The following is a 25,226-nucleotide window of genomic DNA, read 5'->3' as shown; positions in this document are numbered from 1 at the left end:
AAAATATCTGATTGTTAATTTTATTTGTGACAACTGTTTAAATCCTATTGACAGCTTTTATTACATTCAAAAATGTAATAAGATTAGATCAGTAAAAGATGGGACATTGACCAGATAATAAACTGTAAACACAAAAATGAATAACTTCACTCTCAAAAGACGTTTAATAAGTAAAATTTTTAATAAGTTAGAAAATTAAGATTTTAATAAGTTAGAAGATTAAGATTTTAAGTTAGAAAATATCTTTTACACGATACTAATTACCTCAAAAACAGATCCAGTTGGATTTTTTGGGCGCACATTTACCATTCTACAGTAATGCTCCTTTACAAATGGGAAAATTGGAGAATTTTTCGTTTCTGGTTTTAATGTAAGTTTACCTCAAACAAATTGTATGAAACATAAACACAATGCTTATAACCACTAAAATCAGATCAAGTTAATTTGGATAGCGTCATTTTTCGCGTCTTGAGTTTAGTCCTTTTATAACATTATTAGCAGGGGTATTATCTTTTTTCCATTGATTTTTTCCGTATCGTACAAGGTGAAAGTCGACTTGGTCGAGAAGAAGGAAACAAATTTCAATGTCATTTGCTAGATCTATTTGCTGATCAAGCCTCCATTTTCCACTCTTCATACAACAAAAGAAATGTGTGACAAAATTTAATTTTTGGTTAAACCTATAATTGGTGATGAGGAACATGGTAACCGATGGATTTCAAATGTGCTGACACATGACAACTCATCACTGTCAAGCTGCAGACAAAACAAAAAGTAATTCAGATGTTGCGGAGAAAAGGATGACAAAAATATTTTCAGTTCATTCAATGTATTGAAAACTTTTAAGCTTCGCAAAATATTAGGAACGGATAGGGAACTAATCGTTTTTTGTTGTTGTTTGTAACTTTAATTAAATTGTAGTGTTTTTTTTTTTTATAACAGCTGTTTTTCATCATGCCTTAAGCATTTATAAAAATAATTATGTAGTATTTCATTTTTCCATTAACAGGAACAAACCCTCTTTATGGTGTTTTACCTGCATAGAGGAATATATTAGTTTAGACTGGATTTTAAGCAGAAACTTGCGAAATGACATTTTTGTAGTTATATTTTGAATTTTGAAAATAGGTTGTAATCTTTAAAGTTACCTAAATTAGCACATAGTAGAAATCGTGGCGACATGGCTCAAACATTCCAGAAATTGAAAGAATTTCAAGATAAACAATTCCTGGGGCCATTCCTGTTTTGACTTCCATAACTCATGAACACAGTTTTCAACTTATAAAGCCTCGATGTAATTCATCAATTCGTTTTGAACATTTGTCCTAACGAATTATAAACGATTGGAATTGTTAATCTGAAAATGTCGTGTCTGATAACTTCAAACTAATATCCCTGAGTTCTAGTTCTCTTCCAATGAAGAGGTAAACATCTTTAACTGTGGATACTGTGATATGTTTATCACTACTCAGAATTATTTAGATAGGGCATCGTTTATCTAGTGTCCGGAATTTCCCTGCCGAAAAAAACCCAACATTAGACTCTATCATCAAAACACAATATATTCACAGATACAATTATCCCACCTAGTAAGGTACATATCTATGAAGATTTTTTTTTAAAAACAAAACAATTTTCATTTGTAAAGGTCATTTATTAGAAGTCATTTTTCAAATCTCCTGTTTGATTTTAAAATACTGTATGTTTTTGTAGCTGAATCTTTGTTCTCATTTCTACTATTTTCAAGTCATTTTAACTTAATTTTTTATCCTGAATATGCATTCAACACCTGCCACTGGATATTAAACAGCAATCAATCAATCAAATGAAAAGGTAAGTAAATACCCGTATAAAGGTATAGCCATGAATCCTAAATGTATAGTATTTGTTCATGCATCAAACTTTTATATGTTTGCATTACTTGCCAATGGATATTAAACCAATCACTCAATCTTTTGAACTGCTGCACCTATATCTTTGACATTTTACATATTATGTCTGTTTGTTTCGTTCATGCATCGTTGTCAATATAATGGAATTTGATGCGACTGTCATATAAGTGAGAGGTCTAGCTAGTTATAAAAGCAGGTTCAATCCATTATTTTCTAAATAAGAAAATGCCTGTATAAAGTCAGGAATATGACAGTTGTTATCCTTCGTTTGATGTGTTAAAGCTCTTGAATTTGCCATTTGATTAGGGACTTTCCGTATTGATTTTTCCTCCGAGTTCAGTATTTTTTTGATTTTACTTTTTGAAAGAGTAAACACTAATACATGGGTTAAGCAATGAATCCTCAATAAATACCAATTTGTTTATAAAACATACCTCTTCAAAGGTTAATTTTGGATCATGTTCTGGTCCTAGGATATATAAGTTCTCTCTGTTTACAACACCAATCATCACTCTGACAAAAGCTATTTACGTTTGATCTGGTTCAAGCTCTGTGTTAGAACCAACTGGAGATTCTTTCCTTGAAACCTAAAATAATATAAACATTTTAACACATTTGTTTAGTCATTCCTTCTTTGTCCAAATAAAAACTATTACAGTGACTTGACTGTTAGTGTTGCTCTCCACAAATTGCAACTCATTCAAAATTTTGACCAAATTGAAATTTGTTTTATAAAATCAAATTGTTCAACTGGTCAGAAATTTGAACCAACTGCTGTAGAAAACCGCAGCCAAGTCATGAAAGTGCAAGGTGATAAATTACAACATACTTACAATCCTATAAGACTTTAACTCCACTTTAATGATGTTGAGACAAAATTAGTTTATCAGTTTGTATAGTTATATTATATTCATTTCCATGCTGAAGGGGAACTGTTTATTTCGAATTGCTATTAAATTGTCCAAACCAAGCTTTCATATAGTTTTTTCTTTCTAAAAGTATTCTATATTTATAAGAATCAGACATTATGTGAATTAAAACATTTCATATTCAGTAAAATATGTGTAAAATTGCAATATATGTTTGTAGGAAGTTTCCATGGGGGGAGATAATAACTTTTCTTTCAAAAAGTCTTTATTCAAAAGAATAATATTTTAGGTTATCTCCCCTGAAAACTTATCAATAGCATATTGTTATTTCACACATATTTTACTGAATATATGATGTTTTATTTAAAATGATATCTGATTCTTATAAATATAGAATAATTTTAGAAAGAAAAACTATATGAAAGCTTGGTTTGGACAATTTTATAGCAATTCAAAATAAACAGTTCCTCTTCAGCATGGAAATGACTATAATATAACTATACAAACTGATAGACTAATTTTGTCACAACATCATTAAAGTGGAGTTAAAGTCTTATAGGATTGTAAGTATATCTTATTTTATCACCTTGCACTTTCACATTTTGACTAAACAATTTGTTCAATATCCTGACCAGTTGAACAATTTGGTTTAATAAAACAAATTGCAATTTGGTCAAAATTTTGAATGAGTTGCAATTGGTGGAGAGCAACACTAACAGTCAAGTCACTGTAAAACCTGTTAAAAGATTCTGCAGCTGATGTATAATCATGTCAGATTAAATTTTTTCTATTCATTAGAATGCAATTTCAAATTCCAGTAAAATTTGCATTAAAATGTCTTCATATGGGATCATACAAGAAATTATAGGCGAGTTTCCTATAATTCCAACTGCTATTTTTACATAAAAATATTTTGATACAGTTGGAAGACACTTGGAAGCTACATGACACCAGAAAATTTAAATTCATGAACATTTAAACTGGTTTTTGAAGAATATTAATTTTCATGCATAACTGAGGGGATGGGGGAGACAATCAATTTTTAAAATGACAGCAGATGGAAGGTTTTTTCGATACCTCTCATTTGAAGTATTGAAATATCAAATACCTCCCTTTTCCATTCCCAAAACTTTGGAGGCTCCCTTTTCAGGTTGCAAATGACTAGTAGCCCTTTTCAAAAAAAAATCTTAGGTGTAACATTTATCTAAAAAAAGTCTAAAACATTCCTTAACAATTCAACTAAACATTTTTATCTTAAGATTAATTTTACACTTAAGATTTTTTTGTGCAAAGGGCATCAGTCCCTTGGGATGGACAGATTTTCCACTTTAATTTAGCAAATCTGAATTCCGAATAATATTCCATCAATAAAGGCATTAGTAGTATACCGCTGTTCAATAGTCATAAACCGATTTGACAGCTGGTCACAAACCAAAACTGAGGGACAAACATCAAATATAAGAGGAAAAATAAACAATCCCCGCCCCCAAAAAAACCTAACCCACGGAACAACAGAAACAATGTACTGCTACAAAAACAAACGCCATCATACATAGAAAAGAATGTTTGATAACAACTGCCATAATTCTGATTTGGAACAGGACATTTTAATAAAAATGGTAAGTTGAACCTGTTTTTATGGCTAGCCAAACCTCCGTCTAATACGGCAATGTCTAAAAAGCCGCTAAAATGACAAATATTACTTGCCATGAATACAGTTCAAATAAATGCAGTAACCTCAAGGCAGAGAAATACATAAATTTATAATATAATAGTACATTTGAACGTGTAAATCTCATATTAACATCGAACACGTAAATTCCTGGCTTTGGGCCTGTTACGATTTATAAATCTTAATCCTTATAGGTCCTGTATGCAATTAATCATTACATCTCCTTATATATGGTTTATATACATACTAAAATGTTGTTTTAAGTATGGATAGTGAAATAAGGGGTTGTAATAGAGTTGATATACATGTAGTAGAATATGAGAAATCGCTGAACATGAATTTGCAAACTTCTCATTGGACAAACAATTTGTATGTATGTATTTGGACATCTTAACCACGAGGTTCAAGTTCCTAGTTTCATCATACTAGTTAACGATCGTTAATAACTTAATCGAATTCATTGAAAGGTAGGTGTACTACTGAAGTGATATCCTGAAATATGAGTTTTCAGTTGGTAAATTATAATAACTTTAATTATATTACGTTTATCTAGAATCTAAAAGTTTAAAACATTGATTGTTTTCTACTGCCAATTTTATAAGATAATATTTTGTCATTTTGAGTTTTATAAACATTTCTAATTCTATGGCCCTTTTCTATCAATTTTCTTAATCTGGGCGTTTTACATTGTTTTGCATTTATAACCCTTTGTCAGTCAATAAACGCCACAAATACTCTCCTATTGAAGTACCAATATACTTGCGTTAATGGTCAGAAGTAGTATACCTAAAACGACAAAGTTATTTTTCTTTTGCCTATATATATAATGAAAGCCGGTTTTTTTTTCAAAAGTAAGATGATAAATATTTCGCGGTAGTGTCTTGCCATGGCTTTGTTTGGACTTGTCTGTTTGCTTTTTGGCTTTGAATGTTTGTCCCTAATATTTCATTAACTATGAATTTGCATTCAGGTATCGCAGATCAAATTTATTCGTTCATAGTGTGTTTATTTACATTTTTTGATTGAGTTAAGCCTTCCAATTGATATTTTATCGTGTGTTTTTCTATGTTGTGATGTTATACTATTGTTTCAGAAAAAGGGAGAAGGTTTGGTACCATTAAACGTTTAATCCCGCTGCAAATGTTTGCACCTATCCTAAGTCAGAAATCTGATGTACAGTAGTTGTCGTTTTTTTATGTAATTTATACGTGTTTTTCGTTTCTTGTTTTTTATATAGATTATACCATTGGTTTTCCCGTTTGAATGGTTTTACACTAGTAATTTTTGGGGCCCTTTATAGCTAGTTGTTCGGTGTGAGCCAAGGTCCCGTTTTGAAGGCCGTACATTGACCTATACTGGTTTACTTTTATAAATTGTTATTTGGATGGAGAGTTGTCTCATTGGCACTCACACCACATCTTCCTATATCTATATATTATGATCTTGAAACAACCCTCGACATCCATAAAATTGAGAAAGGAAATGGTGAATATGTCAAAGCGACAACCACCCGACCATAGAGCAAACAACAGCCGAAGGCAACCAATGGGTCTTCAATGTAGCGAGAATTCCCGCACCCGTAGGTGTCCTTCAGCTGGCCCCTAAAATATGCATAATAGTACAGTGATAATGGACGTCATACTAAACTCCGAATTAAACACAAGAAACTAAAATTTTAAATCACACAAGACTAACAAAGGCCAGAGGCTCCTGACTTGGGACAGGCGCAAAATTGCGGCGGGGTTAAACATGTTTATGAGATCTCAACCCTCCCCCTATACCTCTAGCCAATGTAGAAAAGTAAAAGAATAACAATACGCACATTAAAATTAAGTTCAAGAGAAGTCCGAGTCTGATGTCAAAAGATGTAACAAAAGAAAATAAATAAAATGACAATAATACATAAATAACAACAGACTACTAGCAGTTAACTGACATGCCAGCTCCAGACCTCATTTAAACTGATTGAAAGATTATGTCTTCATCATATGAATATCAGGTACAATCCATCCCGTTAGGGGTTTAGTATCATACTATCATAAAATATATGAGAAGAACATAACCCGTGTCATGCCAACAACTGTTATTATTTCCTTATACCGGTGATAAAATTTAGTAAATGTTTTGACCAGTTTGTGATATCGAAAACCCTGGTGTAATAATTTTTCAGTAATACATAAATTTCTCTCGCTAAAATCTAATACATTGTTACATACACGAGCGAATCGTACAAGTTGAGATATATAAACACCATAAGATGGTGACAAGGGAACGTCACCATCTAAAAATGGATAATTAACAATAGGAAATGAAAAATCATCTCTTTTATCATAAATTTTTGTATTAAGCTTCCCGTTTATGATATAGATATCAAGATCGAGGAAAGGGCAGTGGTCATTGTTATCATTAGCTTTATTTAAAGTAAGTTCTACAGGATAAATTTCTTTAGTATACATACTGAAGTCGTCATTATTTAGAGCCAATATATCATCCAAATATCTAAAAGTATTGTTAAATTTTTGTATCAAATGTTGTTTTGATGGGTCTTTGCTAATTTTAGTCATAAATTGTAACTCATAACAATACAAAAACAGGTCTGCAATAAGTGGTGCACAGTTAGTCCCCATTGGAATTCCAATAACTTGACGATATACGGAATCTCCAAAGTGAACAAAAATGTTATCAAGTAAAAATTCAAGTGCATAAATAGTATCAAAGCATGTCCAATTGACATAGTTCTTTTGTTTATTGCTACTAAAAAATGATCTAAAAGAGTTTGAACATATGTACTCGCATTCCGACTTTTTAAATGCCCAGTTAATTAGGGATGTGAATTTTTTCTTAATAAGAATATGAGGCAAAGTGGTATATAGGGTAGAAAAATCAAAACTATGAACAGATTCAAAATCACCAATATATGCATGCAATTTATCAAGTACTTCCAACGAGTTTTTGACACTCCAAAAGTAATTAATTCCACTATTTTCAAAGGCCTTATTTGAACAATTTATTATCAGGTTTTTTATTGTACCAAGTGTACTAGTAAGTAAAACAGACAATTTAGTAGTTGAACAATGGCTGGAAGATGAAATAAATCTATATTTGTAAGGTTTTTTGTGCAGCTTCGGAAGCCAGTACATAGTTGGGACTTTCATTGTGTTTGGTTCTGCTTGTAAAGAAGTAGCTAAAAGTTTATGTTTGTTACAGATGTCGTTTTCTGAAAATGAAGTCAGTTGGAATGTTGGTGAATTCGTGATTTCCTTTTGCAGAACCTCTATATAAAATTTACGTCAAACAATAATGATATTATTAGCAGCTTTATCAGCCGGGACAAAAACAAATTCCTTGGCTAGTTCAGTTAGTTTATTTTTGATACGCGAAATAGGGTTTTTATAGTTTTTGTTGAGGGTAAAATGTTCTTTAAAATGTTGTATTCGAATATCAACTATCTTCATTACTGAATTAATAAAAGAGTCCAAAGATTTTTTGTCAGCTTTTTCCCGTTTTACCCATTTCAAACAGTAGGCGCGGAGTGAGTCGTTGATGATATTACGACACTCATTCCAGTTAATAGTTGACGGGGGACGATATTTAGGTCCTTTACTGAGGAATGATTTTAACTCCCGGCATATATGTATAAACGACATTGTCCTTGTTAAGCAAATAACACGTCAAATAACAATATACAATTACTAACTGTTGATGAGGTTGATACAATGATTTATCAACCCTAGAGATATGATAGTCACATAGGCCAACGGCCGAAAGTGAATGTTATATTATATGACTTTTTATCCTTCTATAATTTTCTAGTATTTGCTTAATTGATTGTTAAAACTGCTTCCTGTTTTTATACTATATATGTTATGTGCTTTTGCAGTTTCTAATTTTCATAAGTCGATAAAGATTACAAAAACATATGCACCAAAAACAAAGAAGGAGAGAAAAATTCACCGAAAACAAGACTACGTGCTACGTGTTCTAAAGAGAGGACGCGTTTAACAATTTTTTTTTTAAATATTTCTATTTTTTCTTTGGTGGAATGCCTTTGTTCACGTAGTTTCCCATGATGCCAATTTGTCAAGATCTTTCTGTAATGTAGATGCATCAGAATGTTATTTGATTGCCAAATAAATTGTGTCGTCATCTGTAATTAATGCAATAAAGATGTTTTTTGACAGAGATCGTCTTGGGAAGAGTGGACCATGCCTAAAAAGATAAGACTAAAAAGAAAAACATTTGCCAAAATTGTATTAGGATTATGCATTGGAATACTTTTATCATCTTTGTATAGACATAAGATATTACTTTGTGTGCCATTGGCTGGTAAATGTTGCCATACAGTCCATGTAAACTATCATGTCAATATTGGCATTGATCATCTCACATTTAACAAAAACCATGCTGTACCACAAGTTGTAGTTGAAGGCTTAGATTTAAACAATAACATCAACAAAAATGACAAAAAATTCCTTCTTATTGGTGTGATTACAGAAAAGAAATATCTTGATACCCGAGCTGTTGCTGCCTTTAATACTTGGACCAATTCTTGCAGTGGAACCTGCAAAGTAATCTTTTTCTCCAGTGAAGGTTCAACAACTGAAAAACAAATTCCACTGGTTAGTTTAGACGGTACTGATGATTCATATCCACCTCAGAGAAAGTCTCTTTTGATGTTGAAATACATGCATGATAACTATATCAACAGCTTTGAGTGGTTCATGCGTGCTGGTGACGATATTTTTGTAAGAGGAGACAAACTTGAAAAATTTCTACGCTCTGTAAACAGCTCTGTTCCCCATTTCATTGGTCAAGCTGGTATAGGAAAAAAAGAAGAAATAGGGAAACTTTTTTTGAACAGACATGAAAACTATTGCATGGGAGGACCTGGAACTCTGTTCAGCCACACTACCTTGAGGAATGTTGGTCCACATATACACAGTTGTATTGACAACTTGCTGACAACTCATGAAGATGTTGAAGTTGGAAGATGTGTACGCAGAATTACTGGTTTATCTTGCACCTGGGCATTTGAGGTTGGTATATATATACATTGTAAGCAAGGCCTATGATTTTCTTGATTGGTGTAAAGTATTCCTTACTTTAATATCAATCCCTCAGTGGTTCTTCTCGGAATGTTTAAGTGAAACTGTATTCTCCAGCGAGTTAATTATTTTAAATAATTTTACAATTACGCTTCATGTTGGTCTTCTCTAACAATAATTAGAAGTATGGATTTTGTTTAAATAAAGCATTGATACACACTAAGTACGATACGAAATGAGTAAACTTTTAAGTCTGTATATGTATGTGTACAATTATAATGTGTGGTTTCTCGATAATTTTTATCAAAGCTTAAGGTACCAGATAAATGTCATGTCAACATCCGTACAGCTGTTCCAATGAGGTACCTATTTTTTTAATTCTCCAGAATTAATAAGTACCCCTTACATGTTTCAACGATCAGTTTGGGGGCTTTCATACTGAGGAATTGGTATATTGACACTATCCCCCACTGCCAGCTCTGATAACTTCTTCTTCTTTCAGTTACTAGCGATTCTTTAATTATTAAAGATTTTTCCTTTTTGTTGTTTTGGTTAGATATTTGGCTTGAATCTATTGGCCAGACAGCGCATGCTTCCTTGAAGGTATACTTGGTGTTTCAACGTCACTCTGACCAATTTATTATACTATAAGAATAGTCACTAGTGCATATTTATATTATTCTATCAGAATGGTAACTAGGGCAAATTTCTATTATACTATCAGAATTGTCACTAGGAAAAATTTCTGTTATAATACCAGAATTGTCTCTTTTTTTTTGGTCAATACTTATCACAGAGGCCATTTCTTATTATTCCATCAAAATTGTAATTTGGACAAACTTCTAGTGTACTATAAGAATTAACTGGTATGCATGTATCCATTATATTTCCTGTCCCCATCTTGTATTTTTGTATTTGGTAAATAGAGTTTATTGTGTTGTCATTGAATAGGAATTGTATAGTGTATTAATGCGTTATTAAAACAAAATTCTTACTTCAAATTATTGTACAAGTTATTAGTGAATTTTAGTCAAATTTTGTAGAAACTGTAATGTGTACAAGCACGTTTTGTACAAATTACAATTTTACGATTTGTTTGTACAATTATAATTAGTACAAAATGACAACTTGTACACAACACATAAAAGAAGTGTAGATCTTTTTAACGAGGGCACTTGATGGTTACAATTAACGATACATGTTCACAAAAAGTGAATTATATGAACGCATAAAAAGTTGACAAACCAACACCAATATTAAAAAAAAAAACATTAAATGTAGTTATCTATAAATATTTCGGAAATCAGAAATCTTTCTATAGTTTAATTATGATGTAAAATGGATCATATCAATCTATTCTGATTGATTTATTAAAGACTTGAAATTTATACAATTAAAACAATTGAAACCAAATACAAAAACGCTTTTACAATTCTAAAATTTCAAAAATGACGTAGGTTATATAGCTATCTTCACAAATACTGCATATGTATGTTCAAATAAAATGATTTATGTGCTGTATGAACTGGTACAATTTCAAAGGTGTTTGCAAGTCAGACATAGTTTGTTTCCGCATCCCTTGCAAGCAAGCATCCACGGACGGAGAGCCTGTTTTAGAGGATAACTCAGCTCTCGTCAGCAAGTCTTGCGAAGTTATTTAATTTTACTTTCAGCTATATTGATGATGTCCTATCATTGAATAACCCATATTTCAACTAATACTTACATCTCATATATCCCAGTGAACTTGAAATTAAGGATACTACTGATACTAAAAGGACAGCTAGGTTCATACCTTACATCTCATATATCCCAGTGAACTTGAAATTAAGGATAGTACTGATACTAGAAGGACAGCTTCATACCTTGATCTTTTCCTCAAAATTGACACAGTCTAAACTAACTAAAGACATTTTTACCACGTCTTGGATTGTTGTTTGCCATTTACCTCGTCTGGTCTTTTAAGTACCGAACGTGACCTATTCCCAAATTTGACTGTTTTGCTAAGTGTGATTTCGCAATACTATAATACTACAATATTTATATTTCTGATTGGATATTGTTAAAAGTGTTATCGTTTGTAGTTGTAATTCTAATTTTTTATATTCTATTCATATGTAAAAGTAAAGATAATTAGTCACCCAGTTCATTTATGACATTTTAGTTTGAGGCATCTTAACGTATACAATTTATTTGTTTTATAGTTTGATTCAGAAGAAATACCGACATAGCTAGATAAAACAATCAATTATCTAATTGCTAACACAATTTTAAATTAATTAATTGTTGTTGTTATATTATACATAAAACACCATAATTACAAACTGATTTTGAACTATATATAATTATCAAGCTTTAATACAATTTACTTGTGACGTATTTTTTACCTGTGACGTCATTTTGAAGCGTTATCTGGTCTGTGACAATTCATGGTTATTTTGTGCTGTGTATGTGCTGTCTTATCCTGTTTTTTGTTTTAGTTTTACGCGTTCGTTTTTATTTTGTGGTTAGTCGCCATGAACATCAATTATATGATCATTTTTATAAATTTACTGTTTGCAAAAGTAAGAAGTATTCTAGATACTAAGGATTTTCTTATCCGAGGAATAGATATATATTAGCCGTATTTGGCACAACTTTTTACAATTTTTGGTCATCAACGCTCTTCAACTTAATACTTGTTTGGCTTTCTTCACTATTTTGATCTGAACGTCACTGGTGAGTCTTATGTACATTAAACGCAAGTTTGGTGGACTAAATTATAAGCATGGTACCTTTGATAACTATTAGCATGTCGAAATGTTTTATTGTAATGTTTATTTGTGTATTTTTCTGTCCTGAATGGAATTGCATTTATTTGTACTGTTGTCATGTCATGTAATATTGTTATGTTAGTGTTATGTTTAACTTGCCATTAAAGCGCGAGGTTTAGCTAGTCGCAAAACCAGGTTTAACAAACCATTTTATCTTAAAATGTCCTGTACCAAGTCAGGAAAATGGCAGTTGTAATCTTATATTTCGTTTCTGTGTGTGTAGGATTTTAGTGTTTCTGTTGTGCCGTTGTTTTCCTCTTATATTTGATGTGTTTCCCTCAGTTTTAGTTTGTAACCCGGATTAACTTTTTTTCAATCGATTTATGAATTTCGAACAGCGGTATACTACTGTCGCCTTTATTTAAGGCTTTAAATCTAGTGTATGCAGCAACGTTCAATACTTTTTGTGCTGACATGAATTGTCATTGATATGGTTATATTTATAAATTTAATGTTTACAAATTTTTGAATTTTTTGAAAAACTAAGGCTTTTCTACCTCAGGCATAGATTACCTTAGCTAAATTTGGCAAAACTTTTAGGAATTTTGGTTTTCTATGCTCTTCAACTTCGTATTTTATTTGGCCTTTTTAATTTTTTTGGATTCGAGCGTCACTGATGAGTCTTTTGTAGACGAAACGCGCGTCTGGCGTATATACTAAATTTAGTCCTGGTATCTATGATGAGTTTATTTACTTCAAATTTATCAAAATTTGTTATAATTTTTTTAGTTCACCTTGGCCAAAGGGCCAAGTGAGCTTTTCCCATCACTTTGCGTCCGTCGTCCGTCGTCCGTCGTCCGTCGTCCGTCGTCCGTCGTTAGCTTTTACAAAAATCTTCTCCTCTGAAACTACTGGTCCAAATTAAACCAAACTTGGCCACAATCATCATTGGGGTATCTAGTTTAAAAAAATGTGTCCGTTGACCCCGCCAACCAACCAAGATGGCCGCCATTGCTAAAAATAGAACATAGGGGTAAAATGCAGTTTTTGGCTTATAACTCAAAAACAAAAGCATTTAGAGCAAATCTGACAGGAATAAAATTGTTTATCAGGTCAAGATCTATTTGCACTGAAATTTTCATATGAATTGGACAACCCGTTGTTGGGTTGCTGCCCCTAAATTGGTAATTTTAAGGAAATTTGACTGTTTTTGGTTATTATATTGAATATTATTATAGATAGAGATAAACTGTAAACAGCAATAATGTTCAGCAAAGTAAGATTTACAAATAAGTCAACAAGACCAAAATGGTCAGTTGACCCCTTTAGGAGTTATTGCCCTTTATAGTCAATTTTTAACCATTTTTCGTAAATCTTAGTAATCTTTTACAAAAATCTTCTCCTCTGAAACTACTGGGCCAAATTAATCCAAACCTAGCCACACTCATCATTGGGGTATCTAGTTTAAAAAATGTGTGGCGTGACCATGCCAACCAACCAAGATGGCCGCCATGGCTAAAAATAGAACATGGGGGTAAAATGTAGATTTTGGCTTATAACTCTAAAACCAATGCATTTAGAGCAAAGCTGACATGGGATTATATAATCTATTAGGTCAAGTTCTATCTGCCCTGAAATTTTCAGACAAATCGGACAACCTGTTGTTGGGTTGCTGCCCCTGAATTAGTAATTTTAAGGAAATTTTGCAGTTTTTGCTTATTATCTTGCTTATTATTATAGATAGAGATAAACTGTAAACAGCAATAATGTTCAGCAAAGTAAGATCTGCAAATAAGTCAACATGACCAAAATTGTCAGTTGACCCATTAAGGAGTTATTGCCCTTTATAGTCAATTTTTAACCATTTTTCTTAAATTTTAGTTTTCTTTTAAAAAATCTTCTCCTCTGAAACTACTAGGCAAAATTTAACCAAACTTGGCCACCATCATCATTTGGGTATGTAGTTTTAAAAATGTGTGGCGTGACCCTGCCAACCAACTAAGATGGCCGCCATGGCTAAAAATAGTACATAGGGGCGAAATGTAGATTTTGGCTTATATCTCTGAAACCAAAGCATTTAGAGAAAATCTTGAATATTATAATAGATAGAGATAAACACTAAACAGCAATAATGTTCAACAAAGTAAGATCTACAAATAAGTCAAATGACCAAAATCGTCAGTTTACCCCTTAAGGAGTTATTGCCCTTTATAGTCATTTTTTAACAATTTTCATAAATTTTTGTAAATTTTTGTAAATTTTAAGTATATATTTTCCACTGTAATTACTGGGCCAAGTTCATTATAGATAGAGATAATTGTAGCAAGAAGAATGTCCAGTAATGTAAGATCTACAAACACATCATGATCACCAAAACACAATTTTGTCATGAATTTATCTGTGTCCATTGTTTAATATGCACATAGACCAAGGTGAGCGACACAGGCTCTTGAGAGCCTCTAGTTTTCAATCATTATCAAAATGCTATTTATTTTGGATTTTTTAATACACAGTCTCTGCTGTTATTACTTTATGGACTGTGCAATATTTATCTGAGGGTGGGACCGGTGTACAGCAAATATTAAAAAAAAACTTTACGCCCCGCCAATAATTATTATAAAAAAAGTTCTTGCCCCGTTTCAATTAACGAAAAAAAAGTCCTTGCCCCGCTTGAAAAAATGATACACATATATGGAAACATGATATTTTTTAACTAAAATGCACAACATTCAATAATAAATATATATCAGAGTTGATATTTCAACTCAAATGCATATAATTCAATATTATAAAGATTTTATTTTTGTGAAGGAAGTCAATTTAGGAGCGCTGTGATTGAATGTAAGGGTACAAAATATTTTTGTGTATTCATCTATGAATAACTGCAGTGTATATATTTACAATATAAATTTTGAAACCTATTGAAATAATTTCTAGAGAATTATTTGAAAAGACTTCCAAAATTTCATAAATTTGGTGTAAAATGACAGTGGGCATCATACTTCAGTTATACTATTTTGAAGCTTTTGATTAGTACATTTGATTTTTATCACAAAGAATAAAAAATATTCACTGAGAACAATACTGTGTTGAGAAAAGTGCTGAATCATCATTACAAGTCAAATTGATGGGTACTGATATAAAACTTTATGCTAGGAGTTTAATATTAATTTTATTGTATAAAATAAACCAAACTATAGTTCTTTTGTATTTCTTTTCACCTTTCGCAATATAGAGTTCAATTTGAAAAACCAGAATCCAAGTCGCGACAAATGTTTTTAACCGAGATATTTGCCTTCTTTGCTGTGTAATTCCCTAAAAGTATCACTTGGGTATTTCTCTAGCTATAATCTATTAAAATGGGAAATATTCTGGTTAAGTTTGTACTGTTTATGGAATAAGGCAATATTTAGTCATACTAGAAGCATTTTCAGTGTTAAAACTGTCCATCTAAGAAAAATAGGCCCACTTGAGGACAAATTTAGATAGAATTTATATTCTCCTGTGTAAAGAATTGTTCACATTCTTGGCAATTCATGCAGAAAATATTTCAATATTGCTTGATTTTGTAGTTTCTATCTTTTATTATATCAGGCATATATAATTTTTCATTTTCTACTGTTTGCAAGGATTTTTGTCTGAAATTAATACTCCCAAGGGACATAATTCAGCTTTTTTATAAATTAAGTTGTAATTCTTTTAATGTTTAAGAATTTCATTTTATTATGTTAAAGATTTATTTAAAATACAATTGAAGTTGTTTTATGTTTAAGCATTTATTTACCATATGTTATGTCATATGTTTAATTTACAAAACATTGTTTATAGTTTTACAGATATTTTAGTGATATAGACAATGCTTAATAATAATGTACTATAAGCAATATAAATATTTATTTTTATAGTGCTAAACATTTATTTTTCTTATTTTAGTTTCAAAATTCTTTGTACGTACAATGTACATGTATATTTTATACATTCTGAAATTTCATTTTTTTAAAATTTATGATAATTAAAAGCATAAACATATAAAAATATATTGAAGCACTGTATTAGGTTATTTTGTTTTAGATTCAATTGTGCTTTTTTTCTATCAAGTTTTCCTAAAGAAATCACAAATATATGTTTTGATAAGAAAATTTAGACCTTTAAACATGTTGCATTCAGATAGGTTTAATCTGTTATACTCTGATTTTTTTTTATGCACACACGAAGGGTTTTAAAAAAGTGTGCGCCCCGCCAAATATTTGTTACAAAAAACCTTGCGCCCCGCCAAATGTTTGTTACAAAAAACCTTGCGCCCCGCTCATTAATTGCATGAAAAAAGTATTTGCCCCGTCCATGTTTGCACCTGCCCCACCCTCAGATAAATATTGCACAGTCCCTTACCGTTGTCAAATTTGAATTATTATAACAGCTTAGATCGGTGAGCCTGTTTATTGGGAATGTTTTTCCACTCATTCTTTGTGTTAACCTCTTAACCGCCGTTACCTTTTGAAATTGTACCAGTTTAATTTGCACATTACTGTATTTGTTCCTGTATTTGATTTGTTCCTGTCACTCTTTGCTGTGGTTATCACATTACTTGATAAGGTTAAGCAACGCGGCCATTTTGGAAAAAAATTCTTTTTTATGACCGATTTCCATATGTTGGTTGTTATATGCTTCGGATGATTGTTGCTATCCATTTAGTAAAAGTTCAAATTAAAGTTTCAGTTGTTATTTAAAGTAATTGGATGTAAAAAAAGGGAACGGCGAACAAAATCAAGCAAATCACAAAAGATAACAAAATACATATTATTACATAAGATAACGAACACATCATGTAGTGTAAAATATTTCAGATATAAGGGGGATATTTCAATACCATTTGGTCCAGTCGATGTTTCTATTAGTTCTCAATGGGAAGTAGTATAATAGTTAATTCTACGGAACCCTGTGTCTCGCCTGAGATTGCTTCTTCCATTGTAAAAGTGTAAATGTTGACTGTAAAACGTCCATGTATCGGTAAAAAAAACTTAAAAAATGTGTTTTTTTTTTGTGCAAGCTTTATCTCGATATAAAAGATTAACTTCATTACAAGTTTTATAACATCTAACGGAGGTTAACAAATCTAACTTGACACAATAATTTGATATGGTAATATTAAAGGCAAATAAAACTTACATAAAAACATATTCAGACCTTTTCAAGAATTATTGATTAATAAATTAAACAACTGATATACAAAAATAAAACCAATAATGTCAGATTTACCCCCCTCAGTATGACGAACTGGAGCAGCCATTAACTAACAAACTTAAAGGTTCATCCAACATAAACATGTTAAAAAACATGTCATTTATTATTTATATGAAACGAAAATATAGATTTGATACCTATAATTTATCTGTATATAGGACTAAGATTTAGAATTAGCCCAAATGTCGACTTGAAATTGAACCAAACATATCATATTGTTAGCCCAAATGTCGACTTGAAATTGAACCAAACATATCATATTGTTAGCCCAAATGTCGATTTGAAATTGAACCAAACAAATCATATTGTTAGCCCAAATATCGATTTGAAATTGAACTAAACATATCATATTGTTAGCCCAAATGTCAACTTTAAATTGAACCAAACATATCATATTGTTAGCCCAAATTTCGATTTGAAATTGAACCAAACATATCATATTGCTAGCCCAAATGTCGACTTAAAATTGAACCAAACATATCATATTGTTAGCCCAAATGTCGATTTGAAATTGAACCAAACATATCATATTGTTAGCCCAAATGTCGACTTGAAATTGAACCAAACATATCATATTGTTAGCCCAAATGTCGATTTGAAATTGAACCAAACAAATCATATTGTTAGCCCAAATGTCGATTTGAAATTGAACCAAACATATCATATTGTTAGCCCAAATGTCGACTTGAAATTGAACCAAACATATCATATTGTTAGCCCAAATGTCGATTTGAAATTGAACCAAACATATCATATTAATAGCCCAAATGTCGATTTGAAATTGAACCAGACATCATATTGTTAGCCCAAATGTCGATTTGAAATTGAACCAAACAAATCATATTGTTAGCCCAACTGTCGATTTGAAATTGAACTAAACATATCATATTGTTAGCCCAAATGTCGACTTTAAATTGAACCAAACATATTATATTGTTAGCACAAATGTCGATTTGAAATTGAACCAAACATATCATATTGCTAGCCCAAATGTCGACTTGAAATTGAACCAAACATATCATATTGTTAGCCCAAATGTCGATTTGAAATTGAACCAGACATATCATATTGTTAGCCCAAATGTCGATTTGAAATTGAACCAAACAAATCATATTGTTAGCCCAAATGTCGATTTGAAATTGAACCAAACATATCATATTGTTAGCCCAAATGTCGATTTGAAATTGAACCAAACATATCATATTGTTAGCCCAAATGTTGATTTGAAATTGAACCAAACATATCATATTGTTAGCCCAAATGTCGATTTGAAATTGAACCAAACATATCATATTGTTAGCCTAAATGTCGATTTGAAATTGAACCAAACATATCATATTGTTAGCCCAAATGTCGATTTGAAATTGAACCAAACATATCATATTGTTAGCCCAAATGTCGACTTGAAATTGAACCAAACATATCATATTGTTAGCCAAAATGTAACACATATTAGCCCAACACGTGCATTTCCAAACCCATTTTTGCATAGTAAATAATGTTTATTAACGCTAATCGGTAGTCAGTATTAATTTATTTCACTTGAAAGGCGGGATTTACACGGTTCGAAGTCCATCTATAGACAGGTGTTTTGAAATAAAATCATCAATGATGTGTCCAGTTATTCGTCCCTTTTCAAACGCTTACTTCTTTTGTATATCTGTTTGGTGACACTGATAGGTGATTATAAATCAATAATTATTATAACGGCTATCAGCCTTAGCACACACATTTTCAAATAGATTGTCCGTATACAAAATAAAACGTAAGCTCTGCCCGATCAGTTGAAATAACATTAGTAATAGAGGTTAGAAATGTATCACGTCATATAATTGTTCTCATCTTTATTCTTTTGTCTCTTGTGATTTTTTTATTTTATAAAAATATTACATATATAATATCATGTTGTTCTATTTTAGATGCAGAGTTTGTTTTACCATATTTATAAAGAAGAGAAAGGATCATTTAAAACAACACTTACGGAAAAAATTGCCAGGAAGGCATTAACTTTACACCCAATAAAGGATCAACGACATCTGTATAGCATACAGAATTATCTTCTTTCCTCTCATATACAAGATCTACACCAGAAAAAGCTTAATTTACAAAGGGAGATAACTCAAATGGAACAAAACGTAGGCACTTTGAAACCAACAGATAGTATCACAAGACAAAATATCAATCCTCCATTGACTAATTATAAACAAAGAGTAAGAGATGAAGTCATGGCATGGAAATTCCTGTCTAAATCTTTTATTTCTGATCATGATTTATATTCTAAAAGTGATATAAATACACCATTAAAACATGCTTTAGCAGATTGTATCAATCAAGTTTTACAAATCATGAACAAAAATTCGCGTCAGAAAGGGAAAACAATAGATTTTAAAGATTTATCGTATGGATATCGTAGAGTTAGTCCCTTTCATGGTGCTGACTATAAATTTGATCTGTTATTCACGTTCTGCAAGGATAAAGGGGACGAAATGACAGCCCAAGTAAGAAGACATGTATATCTTCATCAGACATTTGGGGAAGTAGAATTCATTGAGGATCCTTTGACAGCTTCTTCAAACATTGAATACAAAACATCAAATTCACCGTTTACATTTAGCAGTTTAGGTCAAGGTCGACAATTATTGGAAAGCATTCATTTTATTTTGCCACTGGCAGGCAAAGTTCCTGTATTCAAAACATTTATGCAAAACTATGCAAAAGTATGTCTTCAAAACAAGGAAATGACACAGCTTCACATTGTTGTATTTAGTAGTGAGTCAGATTCATCATCGATTAAATCACTGATCAGTATTGTTGGTCAATACCAAAAGAGGTACGCTGGTGCCGACATTGAAATCATTTATGCAGATGGTCCATTTAACAGGGCGAAGGCGTTGGATCTAGGAATGTCTCAGTTAAGTGAAGACTCTCTACTTTTCTTTATAGATGTAGACATTTTATTTAATAAAGACACGTTGTTAAGAATACGTTATAATACAATCAAGAATATACAAGTGTATTATCCTATAGTCTTTAGTCAGTATAATCCATCATTAATTTGTTCCAATTCTGACTTATGTGACACTAAATGGACCAATTTAACATCTGATCATGGATATTGGAGAAGCATGGGTTATGGCATGGTTAGTACCTACAAACGAGATCTTATATCTGTCGGTGGGCTAGACACGTCCATTAAGGGATGGGGAAAAGAAGACGTTGCTCTCAATACAAAGTTTGTTGGAAGTAACTTAACGATATTCCGTAGCATAGATCCACGGTTAGTCCATGTTTTCCATCAAGTCATCTGTGATACTAAACTGAACAATGACCAGTACCAGATGTGTAAAATAACAGAAAAATCGACCTTTGGATCGCAACGGCAGATTTCTAATATTGTATTCAGTTTACCGGATATTTTACACAAGAATGATAAGGAGATAATGTTAAGTCAGTTTATGAAATATTTGTTTTTTAAGAAATAATACATGCAAGCTATACGTTTGTTGAAAATGTTCTCTTGACCTTGGCCGTTATAATCGAAATTAATTCCGAGCGAAAATTGATAACAAATGTATGGCGTACATGAATAATTTCGATTCTAATTAGACAAATGCAGTAATTTTAAAACCTAAACGAAGATAATAGTATCAAATATCAAATAAATATAATCCTTGCATGATTCATTTAACCACTAGCAAAGTTTTTGTCAATCCTTATCATTTTTTTACCCTAACGTTCTTTTTTGTTGTTGATTACTATGTACTGTCAAATTAAACGTTGACATTTCGTTATTAAGGAGTGAGACGCTATGTTGATTTGCTCAAAACCCTGGATGTACGGTGGAAGCAATAATATAGAAATGAAGGAACACCTACCTTTTAATATTCTTCGCTTGAGCGATTTCATTCGTTAATGCGCCAAAATAATTCATGAAATTTCGTGTAATTTCATCTTATTTTGATCTTGTTTAAGATCTTATGCATTCATTCATTTTTTATTGATCATAAGAATAGGAATATACATCTCATTGTCCTTTTTTTCACACATGCATTCATGTTTTGTTAAAAGAATATCACATGATTTGTGAAAATTTGGTGATGCATGCTGGCTGCATAAAATTGTACATCACTATCCAACCTTATCCGTATTTTATTAATTAATGTGTGAAGTCAGTATATTTGTAAATTCAGTTGTATTTGCGACATGGTTAATAGTTTTATATCATAGCCATAAGTGTTGATATATCTTTAATATGCACAAAGCTGCCAATCATTTTATTGTATTTTTTTCATTGTTGAAATGTTTTAAAGTAAGTTCATTTAAGTATGAAAGTGAGGACTTTCAAAAATATGTTTGGTGCTGACACATGTATTTCAAGAAACCTTGTACTTTTACACTCTTTGGACTTTTTATTCATGACTTAGTAAATTGTAATTAAGTGCTGTGAATACTTTTATTTTTTTTGTGGATTCTAATCATCCTTTTTTAAAGACAAACTGTATTTTCATTGCTACTTGATTGGCTTGTTTAACATGTTTAAAAATTCCTGCAAACAAGACTATAGAACATTTGCGTTATATTAAACCCTAAAAGTCGTGGATAACTTTTACCTATAATCCACATATAATGGTGAATGCACAGTGTTTTGTAACATTCTCCTTATTTTATGTTTGTCATGCGTAATGTTTGTATTTTTGTCTTATCTGTGCATTCCATCCAAAGTGTTACTTTAGAACGTAAACATTTTGATCTTTCATCCCTGATAATGCAAAGGGACATTAACATTAAGATGAAAACCTTTTTTTCTCTCTATCAAATAATCTATTGATATTTCAATATAAAGAGATTGTGAAATAAGAGAGAGAGAGAGAGAGAGAGAGAGAGAGAGAGAGAGAGAGAGAGAGAGAGAGAGAGAGAGAGAAACAAGAGATTTTTTCAAAAAAATATGTTTTAGTTTGTGTAAATCTTGATAAAACAATAGTCTTTTGTTGTTATATAATTGAAACCCAGGAACACCTTATAGTCCAGCGGCTATAAGCATATTTCAGACGAATTATGCACATCCTGCTACAAGCATGAAATTTGGCATAGACCTTCCTCAACTAATACTCTTTTATTTCAGATATGGAGGCATTTGAAAAAAATGTCTCACTTCCGGTAAAATCCAAAATGGCGGACATCATACTTAAATCGGACCAATATCGATAGTCCAGCGCTACAAGCATATTTCAGACGAATTATGCACATCCTGCTACAAGCATGAAATTTTGGAATAGACCTTCCTCAACTATTACTCTTTTATTTCAGATAGGGAGGCATTTGAAAAAAATGTCTAACTTCCGGTAAAATCCAAAATATATGTACTACTTTTGAATATATTATATAGTTATAAGTTGTCCTTCCGGTAAAATCCAACTTGGCGGGCACTGTACGAAAATAAGCTTATTCTTTAGGGAGGGTGATTGCAATGTGTTTTAACGTATTGCTACTATAATTAAATTGTGCAGGAACCTTTCTTTGATGCTTCTAACCGATACAATGTATAAGACATAGGTCTTATAAACCCTTACTTCCGGTAATATTCAAAATGGCGGACATAGAAATATAATATTTTCATTTTGATATTGAACTTCTTTTCAAACTGTGAAGAAAGTGGGTTTTTTTTGTGGTGGTCATTACATTTTTGTCTATAAGTTATCCTCTAAACCACTAATCATATTCTGTAGTTTATATTTAAATACAAAGTTAACACTTCCGGTAAAAAAAAACAATATGGCGTAGATGTCAAAGATGAGTCCTCAATCCATATATCTTCGATGTAGAGTTTTGGATAGATTGATTAAAACAAAATAGTATCGCTTAAGGACTAAAACATTTGAAAAATTACCACTATTTGGCCCAAAAACATACTCATTCCCAGTCACCAGCACATGTACACGAAGCAGGGCACGGGGGACGTGATTTTCCACATTAACAACAACCGCGGCAACTTTTCTTACATCCACAATGTGCAAGCTTCTGACAAAATGATGAGGCCTCAGAAAGAGTTTTTTTTAAAGTTATCCTCTTTGTCCCTTTGTTATCCATTAGCGCCTGGATTGGGTAGCATAAGAGCTAATTTCAAGTTCGTCCCCTTAACACATGTCTTAGTATATTGTACGTTTTGCATGCTGGAAAAGACTATAGACTAAGTTGAGGGAGTAGCTTTAATTAGCCTTCCCTTTTGCGTAAATAGTTATTTCTTGCTTTGTTAACCATGCTAACCCCATCTGATAAGTTTTTGCGATCTTACAGTAAACACTGGTGATTTAGGCGGATCAATTATCATTCTTTATGTTAAAGTGACATCTTCAAATGCCATCAATGTCTCTCACGCAGTCTCCCCCCCTTTCAAGCAAACAGAGAACCGTATTACAACCGGTAAATATATGGATCACAATATGTGTGTGTGATCACTCATCGCTAGTGCATTTGAAAGGTCATTGATAGATATTTATCCAAAGCTTTTTCCCCTCCTAAACACAATCCATAGTTCGTCCACCCCTATGTCACGGAATAGCGAAACATTAATGGCAGCATAATCAGTAACGACTGTTCGAATAATGACTCGTTTAAGTTCGTGTCTCACTGCATCAGACACATGCACCATGATTCTAGTGTCAGCCTTTTAATGTGAATATGGTATTTAACTTGAAATATGGTGGTTCAGATAGAATATCCTGAACATGCGTTGCTACAACTACCATATGCATCCAAGACTTCATCTACTCTTTTAACGGTTTCACGGTTTTGTTTTAAGGTAAGGACATAATACCCTATCAGCATACTCGTTATGAACACCTTGAAACTGTAACAACAGTGGATGTAGTCTCGGATGCGTAATTAGACGATACCGGTAGTTTGAAGGCTGCTACAAGAAACAAGAGCTACATTTAGGGAAAAGGGAATACATAGCTAGACGAATCCAGGGTCAAAACAAATTTCTCAAAATTGGCAAAGTTTTCTGAGATATGACGACATTAAGAAAGAACTTTTTAGTCTTCAATCACAGGGGCTTGCTCAATAGATTTCGAGGGAAAGGTAGTTGTAGCAACAAATGCTCAGGATGTTCTATGTTATCCACCACATGGTGGTGTTTCAAGTTTAACCACATGTTAACATAAAGAGGCTTATACTAGAATCAAGATACATGTGTCTGATGCAGTGATACACAGACTTAACTAAGTCATGACTCGAACAGTCGATACTGATGTTGCTGCCATTGCTGTTTCGTTATTCCGTGACATAGGGGCAGACGAACTTTGGCTTGCATTTGAAAGTGGGAAAAACTTTAGATATATATCTACCTTTCAAATGCACGTTTACTTGAAAGGGAACTTCGTTGTTGACATGGATGGCGTTTAACGATGTGACTTTATGATTTAGAACGATGATTGATCAGCCAACATCACCAGATATAGATTTGATAATGTCATTGATAAAGCGATACGTGGTTATGTAGTAAGATCGATTAAACTAATCAGATGGGGTCTTTGAAGCAAGAAAACATGTTTTTGGAAGAGGAAAGACTTATTGATGCTATTTGAACGACTCGGTCTAGTGTTTTTCAGCATGTAAAATGTGCAATATACCATGACGGATGTGGATGAGTAACAAGCTTTGAATTGGTTCCTATGCTTACTAGTCCAGACGCTAATGAATGGTGAAGGGGAAAATGTGATCCATTGGAACCCTTTTGGACAACTCTTTGTGAG

At 32.0% G+C, this 25,226-nt stretch overlaps 2 protein-coding genes across 2 annotated transcripts; both read left to right on the top strand.

Annotated features, from left to right (window-relative positions):
- The first annotated feature begins 8,638 nt into the window (after positions 1–8,638).
- LOC143070968 (chondroitin sulfate synthase 1-like) lies at positions 8,639–9,870 on the top strand. Its single transcript, XM_076245066.1, has 2 exons — positions 8,639–9,469; positions 9,865–9,870. The coding sequence occupies exons 1-2, from the start codon at positions 8,639–8,641 to the stop codon at positions 9,868–9,870; spliced, it is 837 nt and encodes a 278-aa protein (XP_076101181.1).
- A 10,007-nt stretch (positions 9,871–19,877) lies between these two features.
- LOC143071343 (chondroitin sulfate synthase 1-like) lies at positions 19,878–21,356 on the top strand. The gene has a single exon (XM_076245592.1). It carries the CDS (start codon positions 19,959–19,961, stop codon positions 20,952–20,954), a length of 996 nt encoding a protein of 331 aa, XP_076101707.1. The 5' UTR covers positions 19,878–19,958; the 3' UTR covers positions 20,955–21,356.
- The last annotated feature ends 3,870 nt before the right edge of the window (positions 21,357–25,226 follow it).

This window comes from Mytilus galloprovincialis, chromosome 4 (assembly GCF_965363235.1).
Source record: "Mytilus galloprovincialis chromosome 4, xbMytGall1.hap1.1, whole genome shotgun sequence".
In the NCBI taxonomy this organism is placed as follows: domain Eukaryota; kingdom Metazoa; phylum Mollusca; class Bivalvia; order Mytilida; family Mytilidae; genus Mytilus; species Mytilus galloprovincialis.
The sequence above is the reverse complement of the archived record's forward strand: the minus strand, read 5'-3'. Positions and strand labels throughout refer to the sequence as shown.

What these genes read in the sequence shown, in the direction of transcription:
- LOC143070968 (XM_076245066.1), top strand. Translation starts at nt 8,639, where the DNA reads ATGCCTAAAAAGATAAGACTAAAAAGAAAAACATTTGCCAAAATTGTA.
- LOC143071343 (XM_076245592.1), top strand. Translation starts at nt 19,959, where the DNA reads ATGACAGCCCAAGTAAGAAGACATGTATATCTTCATCAGACATTTGGG.